Source organism: Dermacentor andersoni, chromosome 7 (genome assembly GCF_023375885.2).
Source record: "Dermacentor andersoni chromosome 7, qqDerAnde1_hic_scaffold, whole genome shotgun sequence".
Taxonomy (NCBI): Eukaryota; Metazoa; Arthropoda; class Arachnida; order Ixodida; family Ixodidae; genus Dermacentor; species Dermacentor andersoni.
Window position 1 is genome coordinate 179,150,027 of NC_092820.1, and position 19,991 is coordinate 179,170,017.

Consider the following 19,991-nt stretch of genomic DNA (forward strand, 5'->3'; position numbering starts at 1 on the left):
ATCCAATGTATAAGGAACCCCGCTGTTACGTAGTAGCTGTGAAAACATTCCCGCATGATGCGTCGCAACCCGAACCCGCCTGGGCTAAAGTAGGCAACGCGCTCCAACCGCCATTTTGGCTCTTGACGAGTTTTGACCGGGCTTGGCTATGGAACTGGCAGCAAGAAGCCGCATGCCAGTTCGAAAGGCCGCCACTAGGTGGCCATTCGTGAAAAATGCTCTCACTATCATCACTGTGATTACGGTTACCACATGGTTTGTTGAACGGGTCGACTCATGGAGGAAGGAAACGCAGGAGTCACTCGTCGTGAAGCTATAGCTAAAGGGAAGCCAGAAGTTGGCGTTGCTCATGGCGTTGCTCCGCCTATCGGGCCAGCTCTCCTCTCTTGTTTACATTTCTCGCGCAACCGGGCTGCTCGGACGCGCGCGCTCCGCAGCAATACTAAACAATCGTTAGCATGATTACGCCAAAGAGGGCAAAATTTCCCACGGATATCCATTCGTCCGTTGCCATTGCCGTTGCGCGGTGACGACTAGGAGCACAAGCCGCAAGATGCCGAGGAGTTGTCAAATCCCAGCTTTGGAGAAGCCGTCGCGGCTCTGGACCTCCTCCGCAGGTACGTCGCACCTCACAGCGACGCTGACAGCAACGCGGCCTTGCAGGCTATTGAGAAACGTGTGGTGATTTCTAGCGAGCGAAAGAAACGGCAAGCCACCATTCTAGACATTTTCAAGTTCTAAGCGCACTCTGTGGAAATAAATTGTTTATAGTTGAAGCTGCACTTTTTTCATTCATTTTCGGAGCTTTCCTCACTGTTGCGTTTTCCCGGCTGTTACGTTTTTTTCCTCGGTCCGGTGAAAAACGTATGAACGGGGTTCCACTGTATAAGTCAAACGTCGATGTATCGAACATGAATATATTGAATTATTGCATATATGAATACTTTCTATATCACCCGGAAAATCTCATGCATTGATAATTTTTTTATGTCGAACGGGGTCGGACGTAATGTGGATATATCGCACTCCGCCACCCCAGACCACGTGCGCTCTGTTGATAGGCGGCGAGCATTCCCACAACAACCTCAAAGATTGTGGTGGCGCGATGGGCATTCTCGACTGCTGCACGCTATATCTGAACACATCAATCGCGCTGAGGGCGCCATTTGAACGTAGCGGCGTAGTCATGTGGCGGCTTGGCTAGTTCGACATCAATGACGCATTTGCAGCACTGACTCCTCCTCCGTGCCCCGCTCTGCGCCTGCTGGGCCTCGCGAGAACTGGCGGTGTGCATCCACAAAGACGCGCAACGGCACAGGGTCACTGGGCTCTCTCATAGACGCCTTGGAAGACGCCACCTTAGTACCTTGTTATTGACAGTGTTTCAAAATGCTTCGATTGATGGACATGGAGGTCGCAGCAAAAGTAGCGGCTAAACGAAAACGCTGCCGAGGTTGATCCCGCAAGCGCTGATGTTGCCCCGCTCCCGACTTCAACTGAGGCTGTAGCTGCTTTGTTGGCTGAATGTTTCGCCGACTTCGCTTTGTAAGGCCTAGTCTTGACCTTTGCCAAGGGAATTCAGTCACTTGTTTGGCAATCCTTTTGGACTGGGCGAATTCTCGGCCGCCTACAACCTGATCCTTGCTTTCGTTGCACAGGACCCAAAGTGACAACAAAAGTGACACTACTCGGTGATGTTGTGCTCCCAGACGACGTTAGGAGTCTACTTCAAAAAGGAACGAAGTACAGCTTTGAACCGCCGTCCAAGAAGCACCAGCTACTCGCTATGGCCCGGAGAATTGGAAACTGCGCTGGCGAGGCAGAGCAGGATCAAGCTACCAGTGACGCGGTGGATACCCTTCTGCGGACCGTGCGTTCGAAATCCACCCCTAACCCACCCTTCAAGAAGTTAACGGGCTTCCTACGGCAAAATGACCTCGTCGCGGTACAGGCGGACAAGGAGGATGGCTTCGTCATCCTTTCCAAGGGCGCCTATGGAGAGAGGGCCATCAGCTCGATTGAGAAGAATTTGAAGGCCGTGGATTTCAACCACAAAAAGCAAAAAGCCAATGCGATCAAGCTGCTTGAAAACTTCAACCTGGATGCTCTTCTGAAGGCGACCAACAAGGCTGAGGTAGGCGTCTTGGAAGTTTTTTTCTCCGGCAAGACCCACAAACCTGATTGCCCCTTTAGGGCTATTGTCTCTGAGAAGAAGACTTGGCAGATGCAAGTAGAGCACTACCTGAAGCACCATTTATGCCAGTTACCCCTGGATGACCCATTCCTTGTGCGGAGCTCTAGAGAAGTCGTGCCGACTTTAGAACAAGGAACTTGGAGCAATGTGTATGCGTTTTCACTGGACGTTGAAGACCTGTATTATGCGATTCCCCATGACGGAGTGCTCAGTGCCATTAGGAACAAAATCGAAGACTTTGGTGAAGTTAGGTTCAGTTGTGCAACCGGAGTGAACAGTGGCCAGTTTTTAGAACTGTTCAGCTTTTATCTTCATTCCACTGTCGTTAGTTTCAAAAACCAACACTATGTACAACGCAAGGGCATTTGCATTGGATCGTCGCTCGCTCCCATTCTTTCAGACATCTTTCTCAGCGCCTTTGACAAGTGTGTAAACAGCATGCTGATTCAGTCATGTGCTCCTTCCATAATGGGGTACGTCGATGACTACCTGGTGGTTGTTAACGACGTTCCGGGGTCTAGGCTAGATGACACAGTAGAATCGATAATTAACACATTTAGAAATGCATTGGAGGCTCTAAACTTCACGTGGCTATGGTGTTGGGCTGCTGAGCACGAGGTCGCGGGATCGAATCCCGGCCATGGCGGCCGCATTTCGATGGGGGCGAAATGCGAAAACACCCGTGTACTTAAATTTAGGTGCACATTAAAGAACCCCAGGTGGTCAAAAATTTCCGGAGTCCTCCACTACGGCGTGCCTCATAATCAGAAAGTGGTTTTGGCACGTAAAACACCATAATTTAATTTTTTTTTTTTTAACTTCACGTGCGAAAGGCCTTGTGATAACAGCATTCGCTTTCTGGACCTCAATCTCACTCTGATGAACAAGCAGCTAATTTCATACGACACTGTTTACTCCAAGCTAGTAAAACGAGGAGTTGCAATGACTTGTTTAAAAGAAGCGCTAAACAAATCTTGCAACCACAAAATAGAAATCAGTTTCAATAACCAAGTTTCAAGGCTACGCCTAGCCGGTTTCCCTTCACTCTTGATATCTAGCGTTTGAGACAAGGTTCTTCAAAAGATCAAACAGGCAAGAGAGGGCACTAACACAAGAAAGCCATTTGATAGGAAGAGATTACATGTGATTCCTTATTGGCACAGGGTGTCCCACAACCTCAAGAAGGTGGCACAAAGGCACAGTATTAATCTTCTCTTCAGTGCACCATGTAAGCTGGCCAAGATGTGCCCTATGATGACAAAAGCAAAACCCGAACCATGCTCTAAGAAACATGCAGCGCAGTACACTGCTTGCAAAAGTAATGTCGTATATGAGATACCCCTAAGTTGCCAACAGGTTTATATCGGTCAAACCGGACGGTGTTTTAATGAAAGGGCGTGTGAGCACAATTGGGCCGTAAATAACAATGCGGGGGGCCATCTGGCATAACACTGTAAACGTCACAATTGCCGTCCGTATCTTCGCGACACCAGGTTTCTGGCACGGTCTAGAGATAGACTAGAACGGGAGATATTAGAAGCTTTTTACATTGCAAAGGCCGAGGGCACGTGTATTAGTTGCCCTTCAGTGACGCTTACCGAAAAAGAGGTAGCTTTTCTAATGAGATAGAGAGGTCGTGATGTCACGATGGGCCATTCTTGGTTGCATCTATTTAAAGTCCTGTTTCTTCAAAAAAAAAACATTTAGTTAGAAGTAGCGCCTTGTCCGTCGTACGTGTTCTTTTAGTCCGCGTCTTCGTAGCGCTCTTTTCATCAAGTATGCAAAACCAACTCGCCCACATCAAGCTTCTGCTGCATCACAATTGTAGTTTTGAAAAAGCAAAGAAAAACGGTTTCAAGCACCTTTATGAAAACAAAAGCTCCTCACATTACAAGAATGCACCTGGGGAATAATCTGGGTGCATCCCAGATTGGTGCTTCTTTTTTGCCATCATCTGGAGGCCCAGTGATAATGCCCGTTTCTTCCTGGAAGCAGTGGTGCAACGCAAGTCTTTTTCTTTGGCTCTTTCTGAGCCGGAGTCTGTTACATTCACATTCATTTCTTGAAGAGTGGCTGTTGCTGCATATTTATTTCCAGCATTGAAGCGTAGCACTGCTTCTGCAACGGCTGCCTCCACAGCAAAAAGGGAGAAATGCTGCTCTTTGGAAATGATACTCCAGGTGACCGAGTGGAACGATTCATTGGAGTTTTGGGTTCTCCCTCATTTGGACCTCTCCAACAGCTTTCCATCTGCCAAGCGCTCATACACAGGCAAAAGGGCCTTTGCCACGTCCGCTGGCAAATTATACTTGTGCCTTGGTTGTGGCTCACCTTTTGCTGTTGCCGCATTATGACGGCACCAAGAATCCTTGCACCTTGGGCATAGGCTGTGATTAGAGCAGCTCTTGGTTGACGTGACATGGTGGTAAGTTGCCATTACCGCTCTCTGCATAGCGTCAACATCACCACAGTGAGACTTGAGTGTTCGACCATAATAGGCACTCAGCCTGTTGATGAGGTCTGCTGTGAGCCTCCCCTTCCCACCAAGTCCCCGCATGCCTTCACTTTTGTGCTTCTGGAGCAGGTTTTGAAGCGCTGCACCCATATGTTTTTGTATATGATTAATGCAATCTTCTTTCTGTACATCTGCGAAGCCGTACACCTTGGCATCTTCAATAGCATTAAAAGTACAGCTGTCACCGTCACCCAGCATGGTTGTGTACTTTGTTGCATTCTAAAGAACATTGGAACAAGATCAATCCAGCCTCAACTTCCATTTGGCCAGATTTGCAATCAGTGCTCTTCTGGCACTGATGGGATTTCCTCCACCCAGCATACTCATCAGAGTCAGGTGTGGGTCCAACCTTACACCCCAAAGAAAAGTTCGAAAGCATGATGTAGTCCAGGATGTAACCGGTAAACAGCTCCACCACTGCACCTACTCCTATATGCAAAGAATGGCCCCGCATCATCCAGGTGCCATCAAAGCACACAGCAATGTTACCTTTGTGCCCAAAACACAAGTTGGCATAGTTCTGACTGGTGTGGTAGAAGTCTGTTGCCACCTTTGCGGGTCAGTGTTGCCAGACTGCCTGCCAAATTTGACAGGGGAAAATATCGTCAAATATAGCGAATGCAACAAGGCCGTTTCAGAAGCGCACAGAGTTACCAGATGAGGAGTATAACACGCGTGCACGCTCCCAGCTCCTGATAGTACCTTAACATTCCTGCATGACCCACGCGCTTTTGAATCTCTTGTTGCGGGCCCTGTTCGACTGCACGAAGCAGTTTCTTTCACTGCGTACGTTGTGGCTGGTCCACGCGAGATGACGCTTTCGCTGGATCTGAAACTGAGACGCGTTGCATAACACTCGGGCCACTTTCTATCGCTGCAACAGTAGAAAATAGTTACATCGCCTTGCTTTGCACAGGCAGTCTCCTGGGCCTTACGCTGCTCGCAATAAAGACTTCGGAAACTGAGATGCATTGCATAACACTCAGGGCGCTTTCTATCGCTGCGCGCGATCGCTGCAACGGCAGAAAACTCTTGCATCGCCTTGCTTTGCATAGGCAGCCTCCTGGGCTTACGCTGCTCGTAATAAAAACTTTTCTGAAACTGAGACGCATTGCATAACACTCGGGGCGCTTTGTATCGCTGCGCGCAATCGCTGCAACAGTAGAAAATGGTTGCATCGCCTTGCTTTGCATAGGTAGTCTTCTGGGGCTTGAATAAAGGGAAAATCAGACGACTTACGCTGCTCACATAAAGACTTTTTAAAGAATAAAGACTAAAGTTTCAGAAAAGTCTTTATTAGTTGCGTCTGATCCTCACTGCATCAGAGCTCAGACGCAACTGCCGCCCAGTATGTTGCTTAGCTCAGACCTCTCCTCCTGGGAGCATGCTACTGGTGACTGCAGTGCTGCACAGCAGGCTGTCTCATTACTTTGCGGACAGACCCCATATGTCAGTGACAAACACTTCACAGTGGTGTGCCATCCAATGACGCTTGTACTGACAGCCGCCAATCGAGCTGGTAGGCCTAGCTCACTGGCTGCCACAGTCATGACAAACAATGCTTACAATCTGACTACAGCTCATCATAGCGTGCTTATTTTTGCCAACCTAAATCACAGTCGTGCAATTATTTTTGTGACCGTAGATGGCGCTGTATCTGCAGAGCCATCAAGAGGCATTGGTTTGGCCAGGCTAGAAAGCAGGCCGCTTTCTAATAAATATCTCACCTCCTGCTTAGGCAAAGTGTTAGAGCATGTAATTCTAAGCAGGCTGCAGAGCCACATGGATGACAGGTATGACTTCCCGGCACACTATGATACGCTTTAGAGCAAATCTATCAACTCAGGACATCATACTGAGACTCTCAGAAGAGGCTTTACACCCTATTCACAGGAAAATAATTATAGCTGTCCTAGCACTACATCTAACAAAAGCCTTTAACAACAGTAAGCACGAAGCAATCATGCTTTCATTGGAGGAACTCAATGTCGGGCACAAAACTTGCTACTATATCAAAGCCTTTTGCTCCGGCAGGACTGCAAAGGAACCCCACAGGGATCAGTACTATCCCCTTTCCTGCTTAATATCTGTCTTATACCTCCAGCTGCCGCACTTAGCACAATCCCTGGTTTAAGACACTCACTATACGCTGACAATATCATGCTCTGGGCTAATACCGGAAGCGATAGTGAGATAGAGGAAACGCTACAAGCAGTAGCAGAGTGTCATATCATGTGAATCAAATAGGTCTCTCATGCTCCCCCGAAAAGTCAGAACTTTTGATTATAAGGGCTCAACCACAAGCAAAAACGCCTCACCCGAACATCAAGGTAATGGTAGATGGCACATACATACAAGAATTGCAGACCCTTAGAAATCTGTGGATGCATGTACAAAACAACGGAAAGAATGCAGTCACCCTAAACAAAATCACAAGGTGTGTTAGCCAAACAAACAGGCTAATTAAGCGAGTAGCAAACAAACATAAAGGCATGAAGGAAGTGGATCTCGGGCAACTTGTTCAAGCCTTCGTCCAGAGTTGGATAGTATATTCCCTTCCTTACCTGCACCCCTACCCGGCTGAAAAGGAAAATCAACTGCCTAATTAGACAATCATGCAGATCAGCCCTTCACCTCCACCTGCCGTGGTTGCTCAGTGGCTATGGTGTTAGGCTGCTGAGCACAAGGTCGCGGGATCAAATTCCGGCTACACCGGCCGCATTTCGATGGGGGCGAAATACGAAAACACTTATGTACTTAATGTACTGAAAGCACTGGGCAGTGGGCATGGTGCTAGTGAATGAGAAGAAGACGACGAGGTGTGCTTGCTTCCCCTTTTCGAGATAGCATCGCCCTGTTTTTAAGCCTACCGCTGCAACCTAGAGCTAGTGCTGCTAGGCGAACACCCCCGTTGCATTTGGTGGAGGTGCGGGGTTTCTCTTTAACATCCTGGAACTCCGCAGTCGCATGCTACCACCAGCTGTTACAATGGATGAACCGGGACCGTCCCAGGCTGCTGCTCCCGTGCCCCCGGCCATCGTCTGCTCTGGTGTTATCCGCCAGCGCGATCCGGCTATATTTAGCGGCACAGACGACCACGACGTGGAAGTCTGGTTCGCCGAATATGACTGTGTAAGCGCCTATAATAAGTGGGACGACCGCGCCAAGCTCACAAATGTCATATTTTATTTGACTGACGTGGCCAACCTATGGTTCCGCAATCATGAAGCCGATTTTACCACCTGGTCGGCTTTCACGGCGACTTTGGCTGAGGTCTTCGGCCGTCCCGCAGTTCGCCGGCTTCGCGCTGAGCAGCGCTTGCGTGATCGAGCTCAACGCCAGGACGAGACCTTCACCAGTTATATTGAAGACATGCTCTCGCTCTGCAAGCGCGTCAACTCATCCATGGATGAAGCAGACAAGATCAAGCACGTCATGAAAGGCATCGATGAGCATGCCTTTCAGATGCTCGTCGCGAAGAGTCCCCGGACTATTGCCGAGGTCATACAGCTTTGCCAGCAGTACGACGAGCTGCGCAAGCAACGTGCATCAACACGCGCTGCTCAGCAGGACACTGCGGATCTATCCCCGTTGGACTTCGGTCGCGACGCTGCCGACATCTCTGCTTTAATGCCGGAGATAAAGCAGTTCATCCGCCAGGAAGTCGCACGCCAACTCTCTCTGGCGAATAGCGCACCCGAGCCGTCGACAACCCAGGCTCCTTTGCTTCGTCACGTCATTCAGACGCAAGTTGCCGCGGCGCTGCCATCTGCCCCTCCTCCGCAGCCTGCAGCTGGACCGCTAACATACGCTGACGTTGTCGCGCGGCCTTACACTCCTCCGGCTCCTGATTCCTACCGGGCCACCGGCACCTTCCATGTACCGCCGCCACCTTCGCGTCCGATAGTCGTTCCTTCCTCGGCTGCTGGAGCCCCTGTCGTCAACCCGTGGCGAACACCTGATAACCGGCCAATATGTTATTCATGCCATTTTCCGGGCCACGTAGCACGATTCTGCCAGTCGCAGCCCCCGTTTACCTGACAGTGGGGTTCGCTCAAGCTACAGGCCTGCTCGACTTCCGCGTCAGGACCCATCTAACCTTCCTCCGGACACCTCTTACAGTCGCCTCCCCTTCGATTCACGCCGGTCGCCTTCCCCACGTCGCCGATCCATTTCCCCGATGGTTCGCCGACCCAGCCCAGCCCGAGAGGAAAACTAGCAGTCAGAGTTCCAGAGGCAAGAACTGCGTTTCCGTCAAACATTTCAAGGCCTCATTCTGCGCCGGCAAACGAAATTGAACTGTCCGTAGACGGCGTCACCGTACACGCACTTATCGACACCGGAGCCGCCGTTTCTATTGTTAGTGAGAAGCTCTGCCGCAATTTGAACAAAGTGACCATTCCCCTTACCTCTCTTTCTCTGCGTACGGCAACCTCGCATCGCATTCAGCCTTCAGCGTCGTGCTCAGCCCGGGTTGTCATTCAAGGCGTTATGCATGTTATCAAATTTGTCGTCCTGCCTCGTTCCTCGCACGACGTTATTCTTGGTTGGAATTTCCTATCTGTCAATCAAGCTCTTATCGACTGCGCTCGTTGCGAACTTACGTTATCAGTGCCGTGTTTTGACCCTGACGACCATTATTCTCCTAAAGTTGTTGCCGCCTCTGACATCGATATCGCACCTTTCTCCGCCGCTCTGGTTCCTGTGTTATGTAGCTCTGCTGCGAACTCATCTGTTCTGTTTACGCCGTCAACCACTTGTGCGCACCGCCGGAACTTTCTGCTTCCGTTTGCTGTCGTCACTTTTTGCGAAGGTTCTGCTGCCCTTTACGTGTGCAATCCGTCCGGCAGCCCATCATCCCTACTCCGCGACGAGTGCCTGGGTACCGCTGAAGCTTTCGATAGCATTCTCCAGGCCACCATGTTTGGTGATACGGCATCACTTCCGATTTGTGCCGTAACTCCTCCCGCCGCGACCGATGCCCCTGTAGACGTCTTCGCTCGTGCCGTCGACGCAGAACTCACACCTGCACAGCACACCGAAATCATCAAGCTCCTCCAGCGTTTTCGTGCCTCATTTGACATTGGCCAACCATCCTTGGGCCGGGCGTCCGCAGTCGTTCACCGTATCGACACCGGCCAAGAAACACCATTGCGCCAGCGTCCGTATCGTGTGTCGGCCGCTGAACGCCGTGTCATCGACCAGCACGTTGACGACATGCTGGAGCGTGGCATCATCCAGCCCTCTAACAGTCCCTGGGCACCTCCGGTTGTCCTTGTTAAAAAAAAAGACGGCTCCATTCGGTTCTGCGTCGACTATCGCCGCCTTAACCGAATAACGCGCAAAGATGTCTATCCTCTGCCGCGCATCGACGATGCCTTGGACAGTCTGCAAGGAGCGGAATACCTTTCCTCGCTGGATCTACGCTCCGGTTATTGGCAAGTGCCAATGGCAGAGGCCGATCGCCAAAAGACAGCCTTTGTAACTCCTGATGGGCTATATGAATTCACCGTCATGCCGTTCGGCCTCTGCAACGCGCCTGCCACTTTCGAGCGAATGATGGATAGCATTCTTCAAGGGCTGAAGTGGAAAACATGCCTCTGTTATTTGGATGACATTGTGGTTTTTTCCACCGACTTTGCGACGCACCTCAGCCGCCTCGAGCAAGTCCTTTCGTGCCTCTCCACTGCAGGACTGCAACTAAATTTGAAGAAATGCCACTTCGGCGCTCGCACGCTTACTATTCTCGGTCATGTAGTTTCCAAAGACGGTATCCTCCCGGACCCCACGAAACTTAGCGCCGTAACCGAGTTCCCTAAACCAACCACCATGAAAGAGCTTCGCAGTTTTATCGGCTTGTGCTCATATTTCCGGCGCTTCATCCGTAACTTTGCCTCTATCATCGCCCCCTTGACGCAGCTTCTCACCGGCAGTTCTGACCTATCAGCCTGGTTCCCGGCATGCGACGACGCGTTCTCACTTCTCCTCCACCTCTCCTGCGACACTTCAATCCCTCTGCACCAACTGAGATCCATACGGACGCTAGCGGTGTCGGACTCGGCGCTGTTCTTGCACAACGCAAGGATGGCTTCGAAGAGTATGTCGTCGCGTATGCCAGCCGCACCCTTACCAAAGCCGAGGCGAACTACTCGGTTACTGAAAAGGAATGTCTGGCCATCATTTGGGCAATCGCAAAATTTCGTCCTTATGTGTACGGGCGTCCATTTGACATCGTGACCGACCATCATGCCCTATGCTGGTTATCTTCATTAAAAGATCCAACTGGTCGGCTCGCCCGTTGGGCATTGCGCCTACAAGAGTACGACATCCGTGTTGTTTATCGCTCCGGCCGAAAACATTCAGACGCAGACGCTCTATCCCGGTCACCCCTGCCCTCCGGTCCTGTCCACTCGTCTATTTCCACACATGGAGCCTTCGCCCTCAACATTACCGACATGCCATCAGAGCAGCGCAAGGACCCATGGATCTCTTCGCTTATTGACTTCCTGTCTAGCCAGTCGCCAGCGCCAATTTCTCGGACGCTCCGTCGTCAAGCCGCGCACTTCATCATTCGGGATAACCTGCTGTACCGCCGCAACTACAATTCGAGCGGTCGCAAGTGGTTGCTTGTTATACCCCGACACCTGCACCCTGACATCTGCGCCACGTTCCACGACGATCCCCAATGCGGCCACGCTGGTGTCTTAAAGACATACTCTCGCATCCAGCTTCGGTACTACTGGCGCGGTATGTACCGCTTCGTTCGCCAGTACGTCCGGTCCTGCCTCATATGCCAACGACGCAAGACGCCACCTCAACATGCCACCGGCCCCTTGCAACCTTTACCATGCCCCCCGCGCGCGTTCGACCGTGTCGGCATTGACCTATACAGTCCGCTTCCCAACACTCCAAGTGGCAACCGCTGTGTTATTGTCGCTATCAACCACCTCACGCGGTACGCCGAAACTTCAGTCCTAGCATCTGCCACAGCAAAAGACGTCGCCAGTTTTATCCTTCGAAACCTGATTTTACGCCATGGAGCACCTAGAGAATTACTGAGCGACCGCGGTCACGTTTTTCTCTCCGACGTCATTGCAGCATTGCTAAAGGAGTGTCGCATCATTCACCGCACCACCACGGCATATCATCCTCAAACTAATGGGATGACAGAGCGTTTCAACCGCACCCTTGGCGACATGTTGGCCATGTATGCTTCATCTGACCACTCGAATTGGGATCGCATTCTGCCTTTCGCCACCTACGCTTATAATACCGCCACGCAAAGCACCACTGCGTTCTCCCCTTTCTTTCTTCTTTACGGACACGAACCTTCATGCACTATGGACACGGTTCTGCCTTACCGACCAGATGCTTCGGAGTGCACGATTGTTTCTAGAGCGGCTGCTTACGCCAAAGAATGTCGCCAGCTCGCTCGTTCGTTGACATCCCAGGACCAGTGGCGCCAAAAGCATCGCCATGATTCATCTACTGCGGCTACGTGCTTTGCTCCTGGCTCGCTGGTCTGGTTGTGGGTGCCCTCTACTCCTCCAGGCCTTTCCTCTAAGCTGCTCTCCAAGTACCACGGTCCTTATCGGGTACTGAAAAAAACATCCGCGGTCAACTACCTCATCGAGCCAACGGAAGCGCCTTCCGACCAGCGTCGTCGCGGCCAGGAAATTGTGCACGTCTCCCGGCTCAAGCAGTGCCATGACCCTTCTGTGTTTTCCTGCCCTTAGGTCGCCAGGATGGCTACTCTTTCGGTGGGGAGTGATTGTACTGAAGGCACTGGGCAGTGGGCATGGTGCTAGTGAATGAGAAGAAGACGACGAGGTGTGCTTGCTTCCCCTTTTCAAGATAGGACCGCCCTGTTTTTAAGCCTACCGCTGCAACCTAGAGCTAGTGCTGCTAGGCGAACACCCCCGTTGATTTAAGTGCACGTTAAGGAACCCCAGGTGGTCTAAATTTCCGCAGTCATCCACTACGGCGTGCCTCATAATCAGAAGGTGGCTTTGGCACGTAAAACCCCATAATTTAATCTTTTTTAGCCCTTCACCTCCCTAGATACACGGCTGATGAGAAGCTCCTATAATTGGGAATCCACAATACCCTAGAGGAGCTGGCCTAGGCACACAAACTAGCCCAGCTGGAAAGGCTATCCAAAAATAAAGTAGAAAGACACATATTGGAGGATCTGAGGATCCAATATGGATCCACACACACCTCCATTTGTAAACTTCCACTAAGATATACCACAGAAATTTAAGGATAGACCCAATACCAAAAAACATGCATCCTGAACATCATAGGGACAGAAGGAGAGCAAGAGCTAAAGCTCTACATAAACACTACTCAGGCCTGCAGCATACAGTCCACGTTGATGTTGCAGAATACCCAAGTCGAGATGCCTTCTCCATAGGCATAGTCAACAATCAAGGACAGGCCCACTCTGCAGCAACAGTTAGTTGCGTGCATGCAGAGGAAGCAGAAGAGGCAGCTATAGCTCTGGCTATCAATGGCACCAATGCGAAAATCATGTTTAGCGATTCTAAAACTGCAGTTAGAAATTTTGCCAGTGGCAAAATCCACAAATTGACCCTGCAAATTTTAAACTTATATCCACCACCTGATCGCCAGATTCAAATCATCTAGGTCCCCGCACATTCCTCACACCCACAAAATGAGGCTACCCATAATTATGCCCGAGGTTTCGTCAGCCGGGCGGTGGGAGGTCTCGACCTGACTTCAACGAGGGATCACAGGGGGACATTCCATGCAGTTACTATGCACCACCGCAAAGGTAGACAAAAATACCCTCCTCCAGATAAATCACTAGATAAACTGCAACAGTTTAGCTGGAGACAGTTGCAGACTGGCTCATTTGTCGGCCCTTACAAGTACTCACCGATATATCCGGGCTGCTTCTCATCATCATCATCATCAGCCTGGTTACACCCACTGCAGGGCAAAGGCCTCTCCCATACTTCTCCAACTGCCCCGGTCATGTACTAATTGTGGCCATGTTGACCCTCCAAACTTCCTAATCTCATCTGCCCACCTAACTTTCTGTCGCCCCCTGCTACGCTTCCCTTCCCTCGGAATCCAGTCCGTAACCCTTAATGACCATCGGTTATCTTCCCTCCTCATTACATGTCCTGCCCATGCCCATTTCTTTTTCTTGATTTCAACTAAGATGTCATTAACGCACGTTTCTTCCCTCACCCAATCTGCTCTTTTCTTATCCCTTAATGTTACACCTATCATTCTTCTTTCCATAGCTCGTTGCATTGTCCTCAAATTAAGTAGAACCCTTTTCGTAAGCCTCCAGGTTTCTGCCCCGTACGTGAGTACTGGTAAGACACAGCTGTTATAAACTTTTCTCTTGAGGGATAATGGCAACCTGCTGTTCATGATCTCAGAATGCCTGCCAAACGCACCCCAGCCCATTCTTATTCTTCTGATTATTTCACTCTCATGATCCGGATCAGCAGTCACTACCTGTCCTAAGTAGATGTATTCCCTTAGCACTTCCAGTGCCTCGCTACCTATCGTAAACTGCTGTTCCCTTCCGGGCTGCTTCTCACCTAAATGCAAAAACTGCGATGTCCATAAGGCGGACCTGACAAATATATTGAGAAGCTGCCCCGGGCTAAAGCCTAGGGCAGAACTCCAACTTCATAACGCTTCGGACTGGGAGGTAGAGGTGTCCAGCTCGGATCTTGCAGTCCAGCTACGGACCGTCAACTAGGCTTTGGAGATCACTGAAAGTCGAGGGCTTACGGCCACACCACGCCACCTGGCAGAAGAAATAACCCAGTAATTCACGTAATTTGAAGATCTGGTGAAAATAAAGTTCTTCCTCCTCCTTCTGATAAATTTATTTATTAATTCCTAACAATTGCCAACTAGGGTACCTATATAGTAACATGTTTTGTTAACTTATTTTGTTCTCATTTTCCTTCGCCACCAACGCCAATAGCTGTCATGGCGAAGTTGATGGCATTCACTGGTAAAGCCTAAGAGTGGGACAAATTTCTTGAAGTCTTAGAACAGCACTCATCGCCAACGGCATTGCCCAAGACCAGAAACAGGCAGTGTTTCCGAGCCCCTGTGGACACCTGACATACTCGTTACCGCTTAGGTTACTGGCACCCAGAACGCCTGGTGACATCACACTTTTGGATAAAAGCCTGCAGCTGCTAATAACATACTACACGTCGAAGACTTCGGTGATTGTTCTGCACCACCAGTTCCCCTGTCAGGTGCAAAGAGAGGGCGAAGTGGCAAAGAACTTTGTTGCTGAACTGCAGAAACTGGCGGGCCCATGTGCATTTGGACATAAACTTGATAATGACCTCTGACCGGGTCACTCGTGGTGTTCGAGATAACACAGGAAGAGGATATCCTCTGGAAGAGCAAGACCTCACGCTGGAGCAGGCCATTGGAATCGTCACCGGTATGGAGGCTGACCAGCCACGCATCGACTGCACATATGCACCGGTTGTCTCGAAACGGGGATGCCATTGTGATAATATGGTACACGGAAGTAGAAAAAATAAACATTAAGGTAGTGCGCCGTGCGGTGACGAAGAGGGCACCAACTCTTGGCAAACACCAGTGAGTGAGGACCATCATCATCATCGACACCAAGTTGTTGTAAGCTTCGACGGTGACGCCTCGAAAAGTGTGGCGTGAGAGAGTGTAGCCTGTGGCGTGAGCAGCGCACGAGGTTCGGCGTTCGAGGGCAAAGAGCTTCCTCGTTGTGCGTCCGGTCCATAGGAGCTATCGCCGCCCACGTCACTACGACACACCCGAATCAACGCTGTCACCTGCTGGGAGGCTACCTCGCCCAGTTCTTCCACTGGGCAACTGGTCCAAAAGGGCTGGCGGTCCTGAACCGGGGTGAACGAGCATTCGGGTGAGTGGCCACAGGGCCACCCCGCCAGCTGTGGACGTGACCCAGTGACTGCTGCTGTGGGCTCCTGAGCGCAAACCCAGCCGGAGGGAAACCGGGCAGGCGGAGGCTCCGGTATATCAATTGTGGTACAGGGCCACCTGAGCCCCGCGAGGCGGTCCGACCCTGCTGTCCGACCCTGCTGTCCGACCCTGCTGTCCGACCCTGCTGTCCGACCCTGCTGTCCGACCCTGCTGTCCGACCCTGCTGTCCGACCCTGCTGTCCGACCCTGCTGTCCGACCCTGCTGTCCGACACTGCTGTTCGACCCTGCTGTCCAACACTGCTGTTCAACATTGGTTCCACGACGCCTCTGACATGGCGACATGCGCTTCTGCCTGAACTGTAGGCCGATTACATTTGACCAATACATATATATAGCTACATGTCGTCTAGGAGATATTTTGGGGAACTGTTGCATGTGTGTGCCGTTTTCAATGTGTGAAGTGCATCAATACAAGTCTGATGTGTGTTTGTGCTTCTGTGTGCTGCTTCTGCCTCTTTCTGGAGTGATCCTGCACCCAATAACATCACAAACTGGCGAGCCTGCCAGGATTCACTCGTAAATACAGTGAAAGAGGGCAGTTTCACTTGAGCACAGATGCACATTAGTAGACTGCACCATGGATTTAGAGAAACTCACGGCTATAGGACTCCAAATAGGATTGTCAGGCGCAGAACTTCGCAGATGGATTGAGGCTGAACAGGCAAAACAAAGGGACGAGAGAGCTGCGGAGCGAGAGGCAATCAAGGAAGCTGCTGAATTAGCGCGCTTAGCTGACGAGAGTCAGCATGAGATCCTCCAGCTAAAGCTGCAGCTTCAGGAAGGAGCTCAGAATGTGCCGGCAGTGGCACCGGCAGATGGCAGGGTGAAGTTGAAATTATCGTACCTTGCGGGTTTCCGCAGAACTATTACGTCAAACTCTTGTCTTTGCTTTGAATTGTCAATAAATTCGACTTGGCCCTGCTATCTGCTAGCCGCCTGGTTAGCTCAGATGGTAGAGAGGCTGCCCTGGAAAGGCAGTGGTCCTGGGTTCGAGTCCCAGACCAGGACGAATTTTTCTTCAACTGCAAGGTTTTTCTTTCAAGGAACCCGTACGGGTTTCCTTTGTAGCAATTGCTATGCTTGGGTGGATGTCTCATTTTTCTCTTTATTAATTACTTTCCTCCACCTTGCAGGTTTCCGCAGAACTATTACGTCATAATCTTATTCTGTTAGGTTTTATTTCATGTCTGAAAAAAACTACCGAATTCTTATGCTGCCATGAGCAGGCAATAGTAGCGAATGCCTTGGCTGGAATGATAGAACTGGTGAGGTTCCAACCTGCTGGCAACATTGGCTCTGTGGCATGCAACGATACATGCTATCTGCATTGTTGACTGCGGCCATGCAATTGCTCCATCCTTTGCACCGCAACATCCAGGGAGTTGGTTGGTTGTTGAGCGTCTGATCCCACACTGCATTCTATCAGAACCTGTAGGAAATCGGTTGGGGGCAGTCATTGGGATAAGTTAAATGCCGGATCAGATGCTAGATTGTATTGCGTGTGCCCTGCTCCCACGGTGGAAGCATTGTTGGAATTGTGAATGACCAACATGGCACATTCTAGTTCATGTGCAGAGATTCATGAACACGTTTCGATGCACTTCCTTGCTGCAATGAATATAGCTGTTACCATGCCGCTTTCTGCATATGTGAATCTGTGCTTGGCTACCCACACTGCTAATGTGATGTGCGTTGTCATGCCCTCACCCACTCTGCCTACATTCAAGACTAATCTGTCCTACAATGTGGTGGAAAATTGTAATTGACAAGCTCATTGCTAGCCCATTGCTTGTGGCGGCTTTTGTCGACAAGAAATCCACGAAATCTTTTGTCTCCTATTTTTGTGGCCTTCGGCACAATGTACCACAACGCATATCGTCGGCACACGTGACTCCTTCCTTCTAACACTGCTCATTGTAAATTGTAAAGGCACCTGTGGTAACTGAGGCACTCTGATTGATTTAGCTAGAGCTGGCTAAGTGCCTACTGCAACATAGTAAGCAGCGACAACAGCACCATCACATCTTTGTGACGTCATGGGTTGGAGCAGGTACACAGAGCCTAGAATATATAGCTCAGTGAACTTGGGGAGTAGGCATAAAGCTTTTGTAGTGTGACGTGTGGATGGGATTTCGGAAAGGAATTTTAATGCCAATGACGATAGCTTACCACTATTGTAGTTTTTGTTTTGTATTCAAATCTAATGCACATGCAATTTTTTAGTAAACTTTTCCTGAAAACACATGTGCTTTAAAATTGTGCAATTGCACTAAGTGACAACAATGGGTACTATGTGATGACAGGGGACATTAGGTGCGATTAAACTTCCATACCACGAAGGTAAATTCTGGACATTTAATTTTCTTTTTACAATATTTTACTGATTGTCAAAATTGGAGGTATGCTACAGTTTTCTTGTTATAAAAGCTGGGTATGCATTAAGTTTTCTTGCACATAATTTCCTTACTTTGAACCCACAAAAACTAGATGTGTGTTATATTTGTACGTGCATTAGTGTTAAGTGGTGGTAGGAACACCCTATGGGATGATGAGCTTGAACCACTGCGGAGCCAGCTGCTGTTAAACAAGATACTTGTTCACTGCTTCCCCCTCAGGCGGTCAGAATGCAAGGACGGGCGACTCGTTTGACCACCTCCTGCCACCCACAGCGGCCTGCAGCAATCTGCCACCCGAACCACCACCTTACCATCCAGCTGAGGAGGTAAAAGTCTAGCCTGCATGTTGCTTCCTTACCTTGTTTACTCCATAGCACAGAGCCATACCTACATTTACCGTATTTACTCAAATATAGGCAGAAATCTTTTTGAAAAACAATTTATGGACCAAATTCAAGGGTTAGCTTAAATTTGATGTGCAATTTGGCCACAACCGCCTCACATTGCCAATCACCCGCCGTGGTTGCCTAGTGGCTATGGTGTTGGGCTGCTAAGCACGAGGTCACGAGATCGAATCCCGGCCACGGTGACCGCATTTTGATGGGGGTGAAATGTGAAAACACCTGTGTACTTAGATTTAGGTGCACAATAAAGAATCCCAAGTGGTCCAAATTTTCGTAGTCCCCCCATACGGCGTGCCTCATATTCAGATCGTGGTTTTGGCACATAAAACCCCATAATTTAATTTTTAATTTTCACATTGCCGATCGCAGAAAGGTTGATGCCACAAGGCGGAAAAAGATGTCGCTGGTTTAATCAGGACACAAAAAGAAGGGAAATGTTAGTAACCAGAGAGATCGTGCAAGCGAAGGAGGTCGTAAAGGTTTGTGGCATTGCTCGGAACAAATTCAGTTGCCTATTTACTGACATGCCTTTGACATGTCCATTTTACTGGAGTAATGGATTGGGCCATGATGGCACAGACTAAGGTACTGGCCAACCAAATAATGTGAGCATTCCAAAAGTGATACATCTCAAAGCGGTTGCATGACTCTTCACTGCTGAATGGCTTCTTTGTTTGGCCTGCTTTCAATGAAATCTTTCCTTTCATTTTGTGACTTTGTGAATTGTGGGGGTTGGCCTAGAACTGGTGCCAGCCTAGATAAATACAATATTTTGTATAGTATTGGTTCCGATTCTTGCTGAGGAAGCCATTACTGTGACAGAGCCACCCACTACAGTGGCTATAGTGTTCTACTTCTGAGCGCAAGGTTCCAACCCTGGCCATACTTAAACAGGGGCAGAATGCAGAGAAGCTTTTAAACCCATTAAATAATGTCAAGCCACAGGCCTGTGGCAGGGGAGAGGGTTAAGGCGACCTAACACCCCCTAAAATTATCGCTGCGGCAATGTACTGCTCAGCACAGCTTACATAGGTAATTACAGTAGAACCTCATTTATTCGTTTTGAAAAAAACATACTAACCAGGAAAATGTACGATCTGAAGTAATTCCACAGACTCAACTGTTGTTGACATCTACGTAATGCGAAGTGTCGTGCGGATCGTTGTGGCATGAGAAGCCAACGTGCGTGGAGCCGGTGGTGCTCCAGCGGCCCAAGACGCGTTTTGTTGTTTTTCTATTGTGTGGTGTTTTAAGAGGGCAGTGGGAAACGGAAACGAAATCAAGCCAGTGGGCGATGCCGGATGCAGCCAAAGCAAAACGTGATGTCCACATCCCGTCGCCTGCTAAAAGCATGCAGTACGCTACCGCACGCCGTAAAACAGGTAGGTGAAGATGCTTATTGCAATAGGTTTGGTGGCAGTAGCTGTGAATGCGGCGTGCGATGACCCGGGCGAAGATTTGCTGGGACCAAAATGAGAAACTGAAT

General features: G+C 49.8%; 1 protein-coding gene across 2 annotated transcripts in view; it reads left to right on the forward strand.

Annotated features, from left to right (window-relative positions):
• Window positions 1-19,991, forward strand: part of LOC126533189 (uncharacterized) — a 112,835-nt gene that overhangs the window by 71,366 nt on the left and 21,478 nt on the right. For both annotated transcript variants that reach the window (XM_050180461.2, XM_055071633.2), the window contains one exon: window positions 18,321-18,427. In XM_050180461.2, the coding sequence (XP_050036418.1) occupies window positions 18,321-18,427 (107 nt within the window). The remainder of the gene's footprint in view (window positions 1-18,320; window positions 18,428-19,991) is intronic.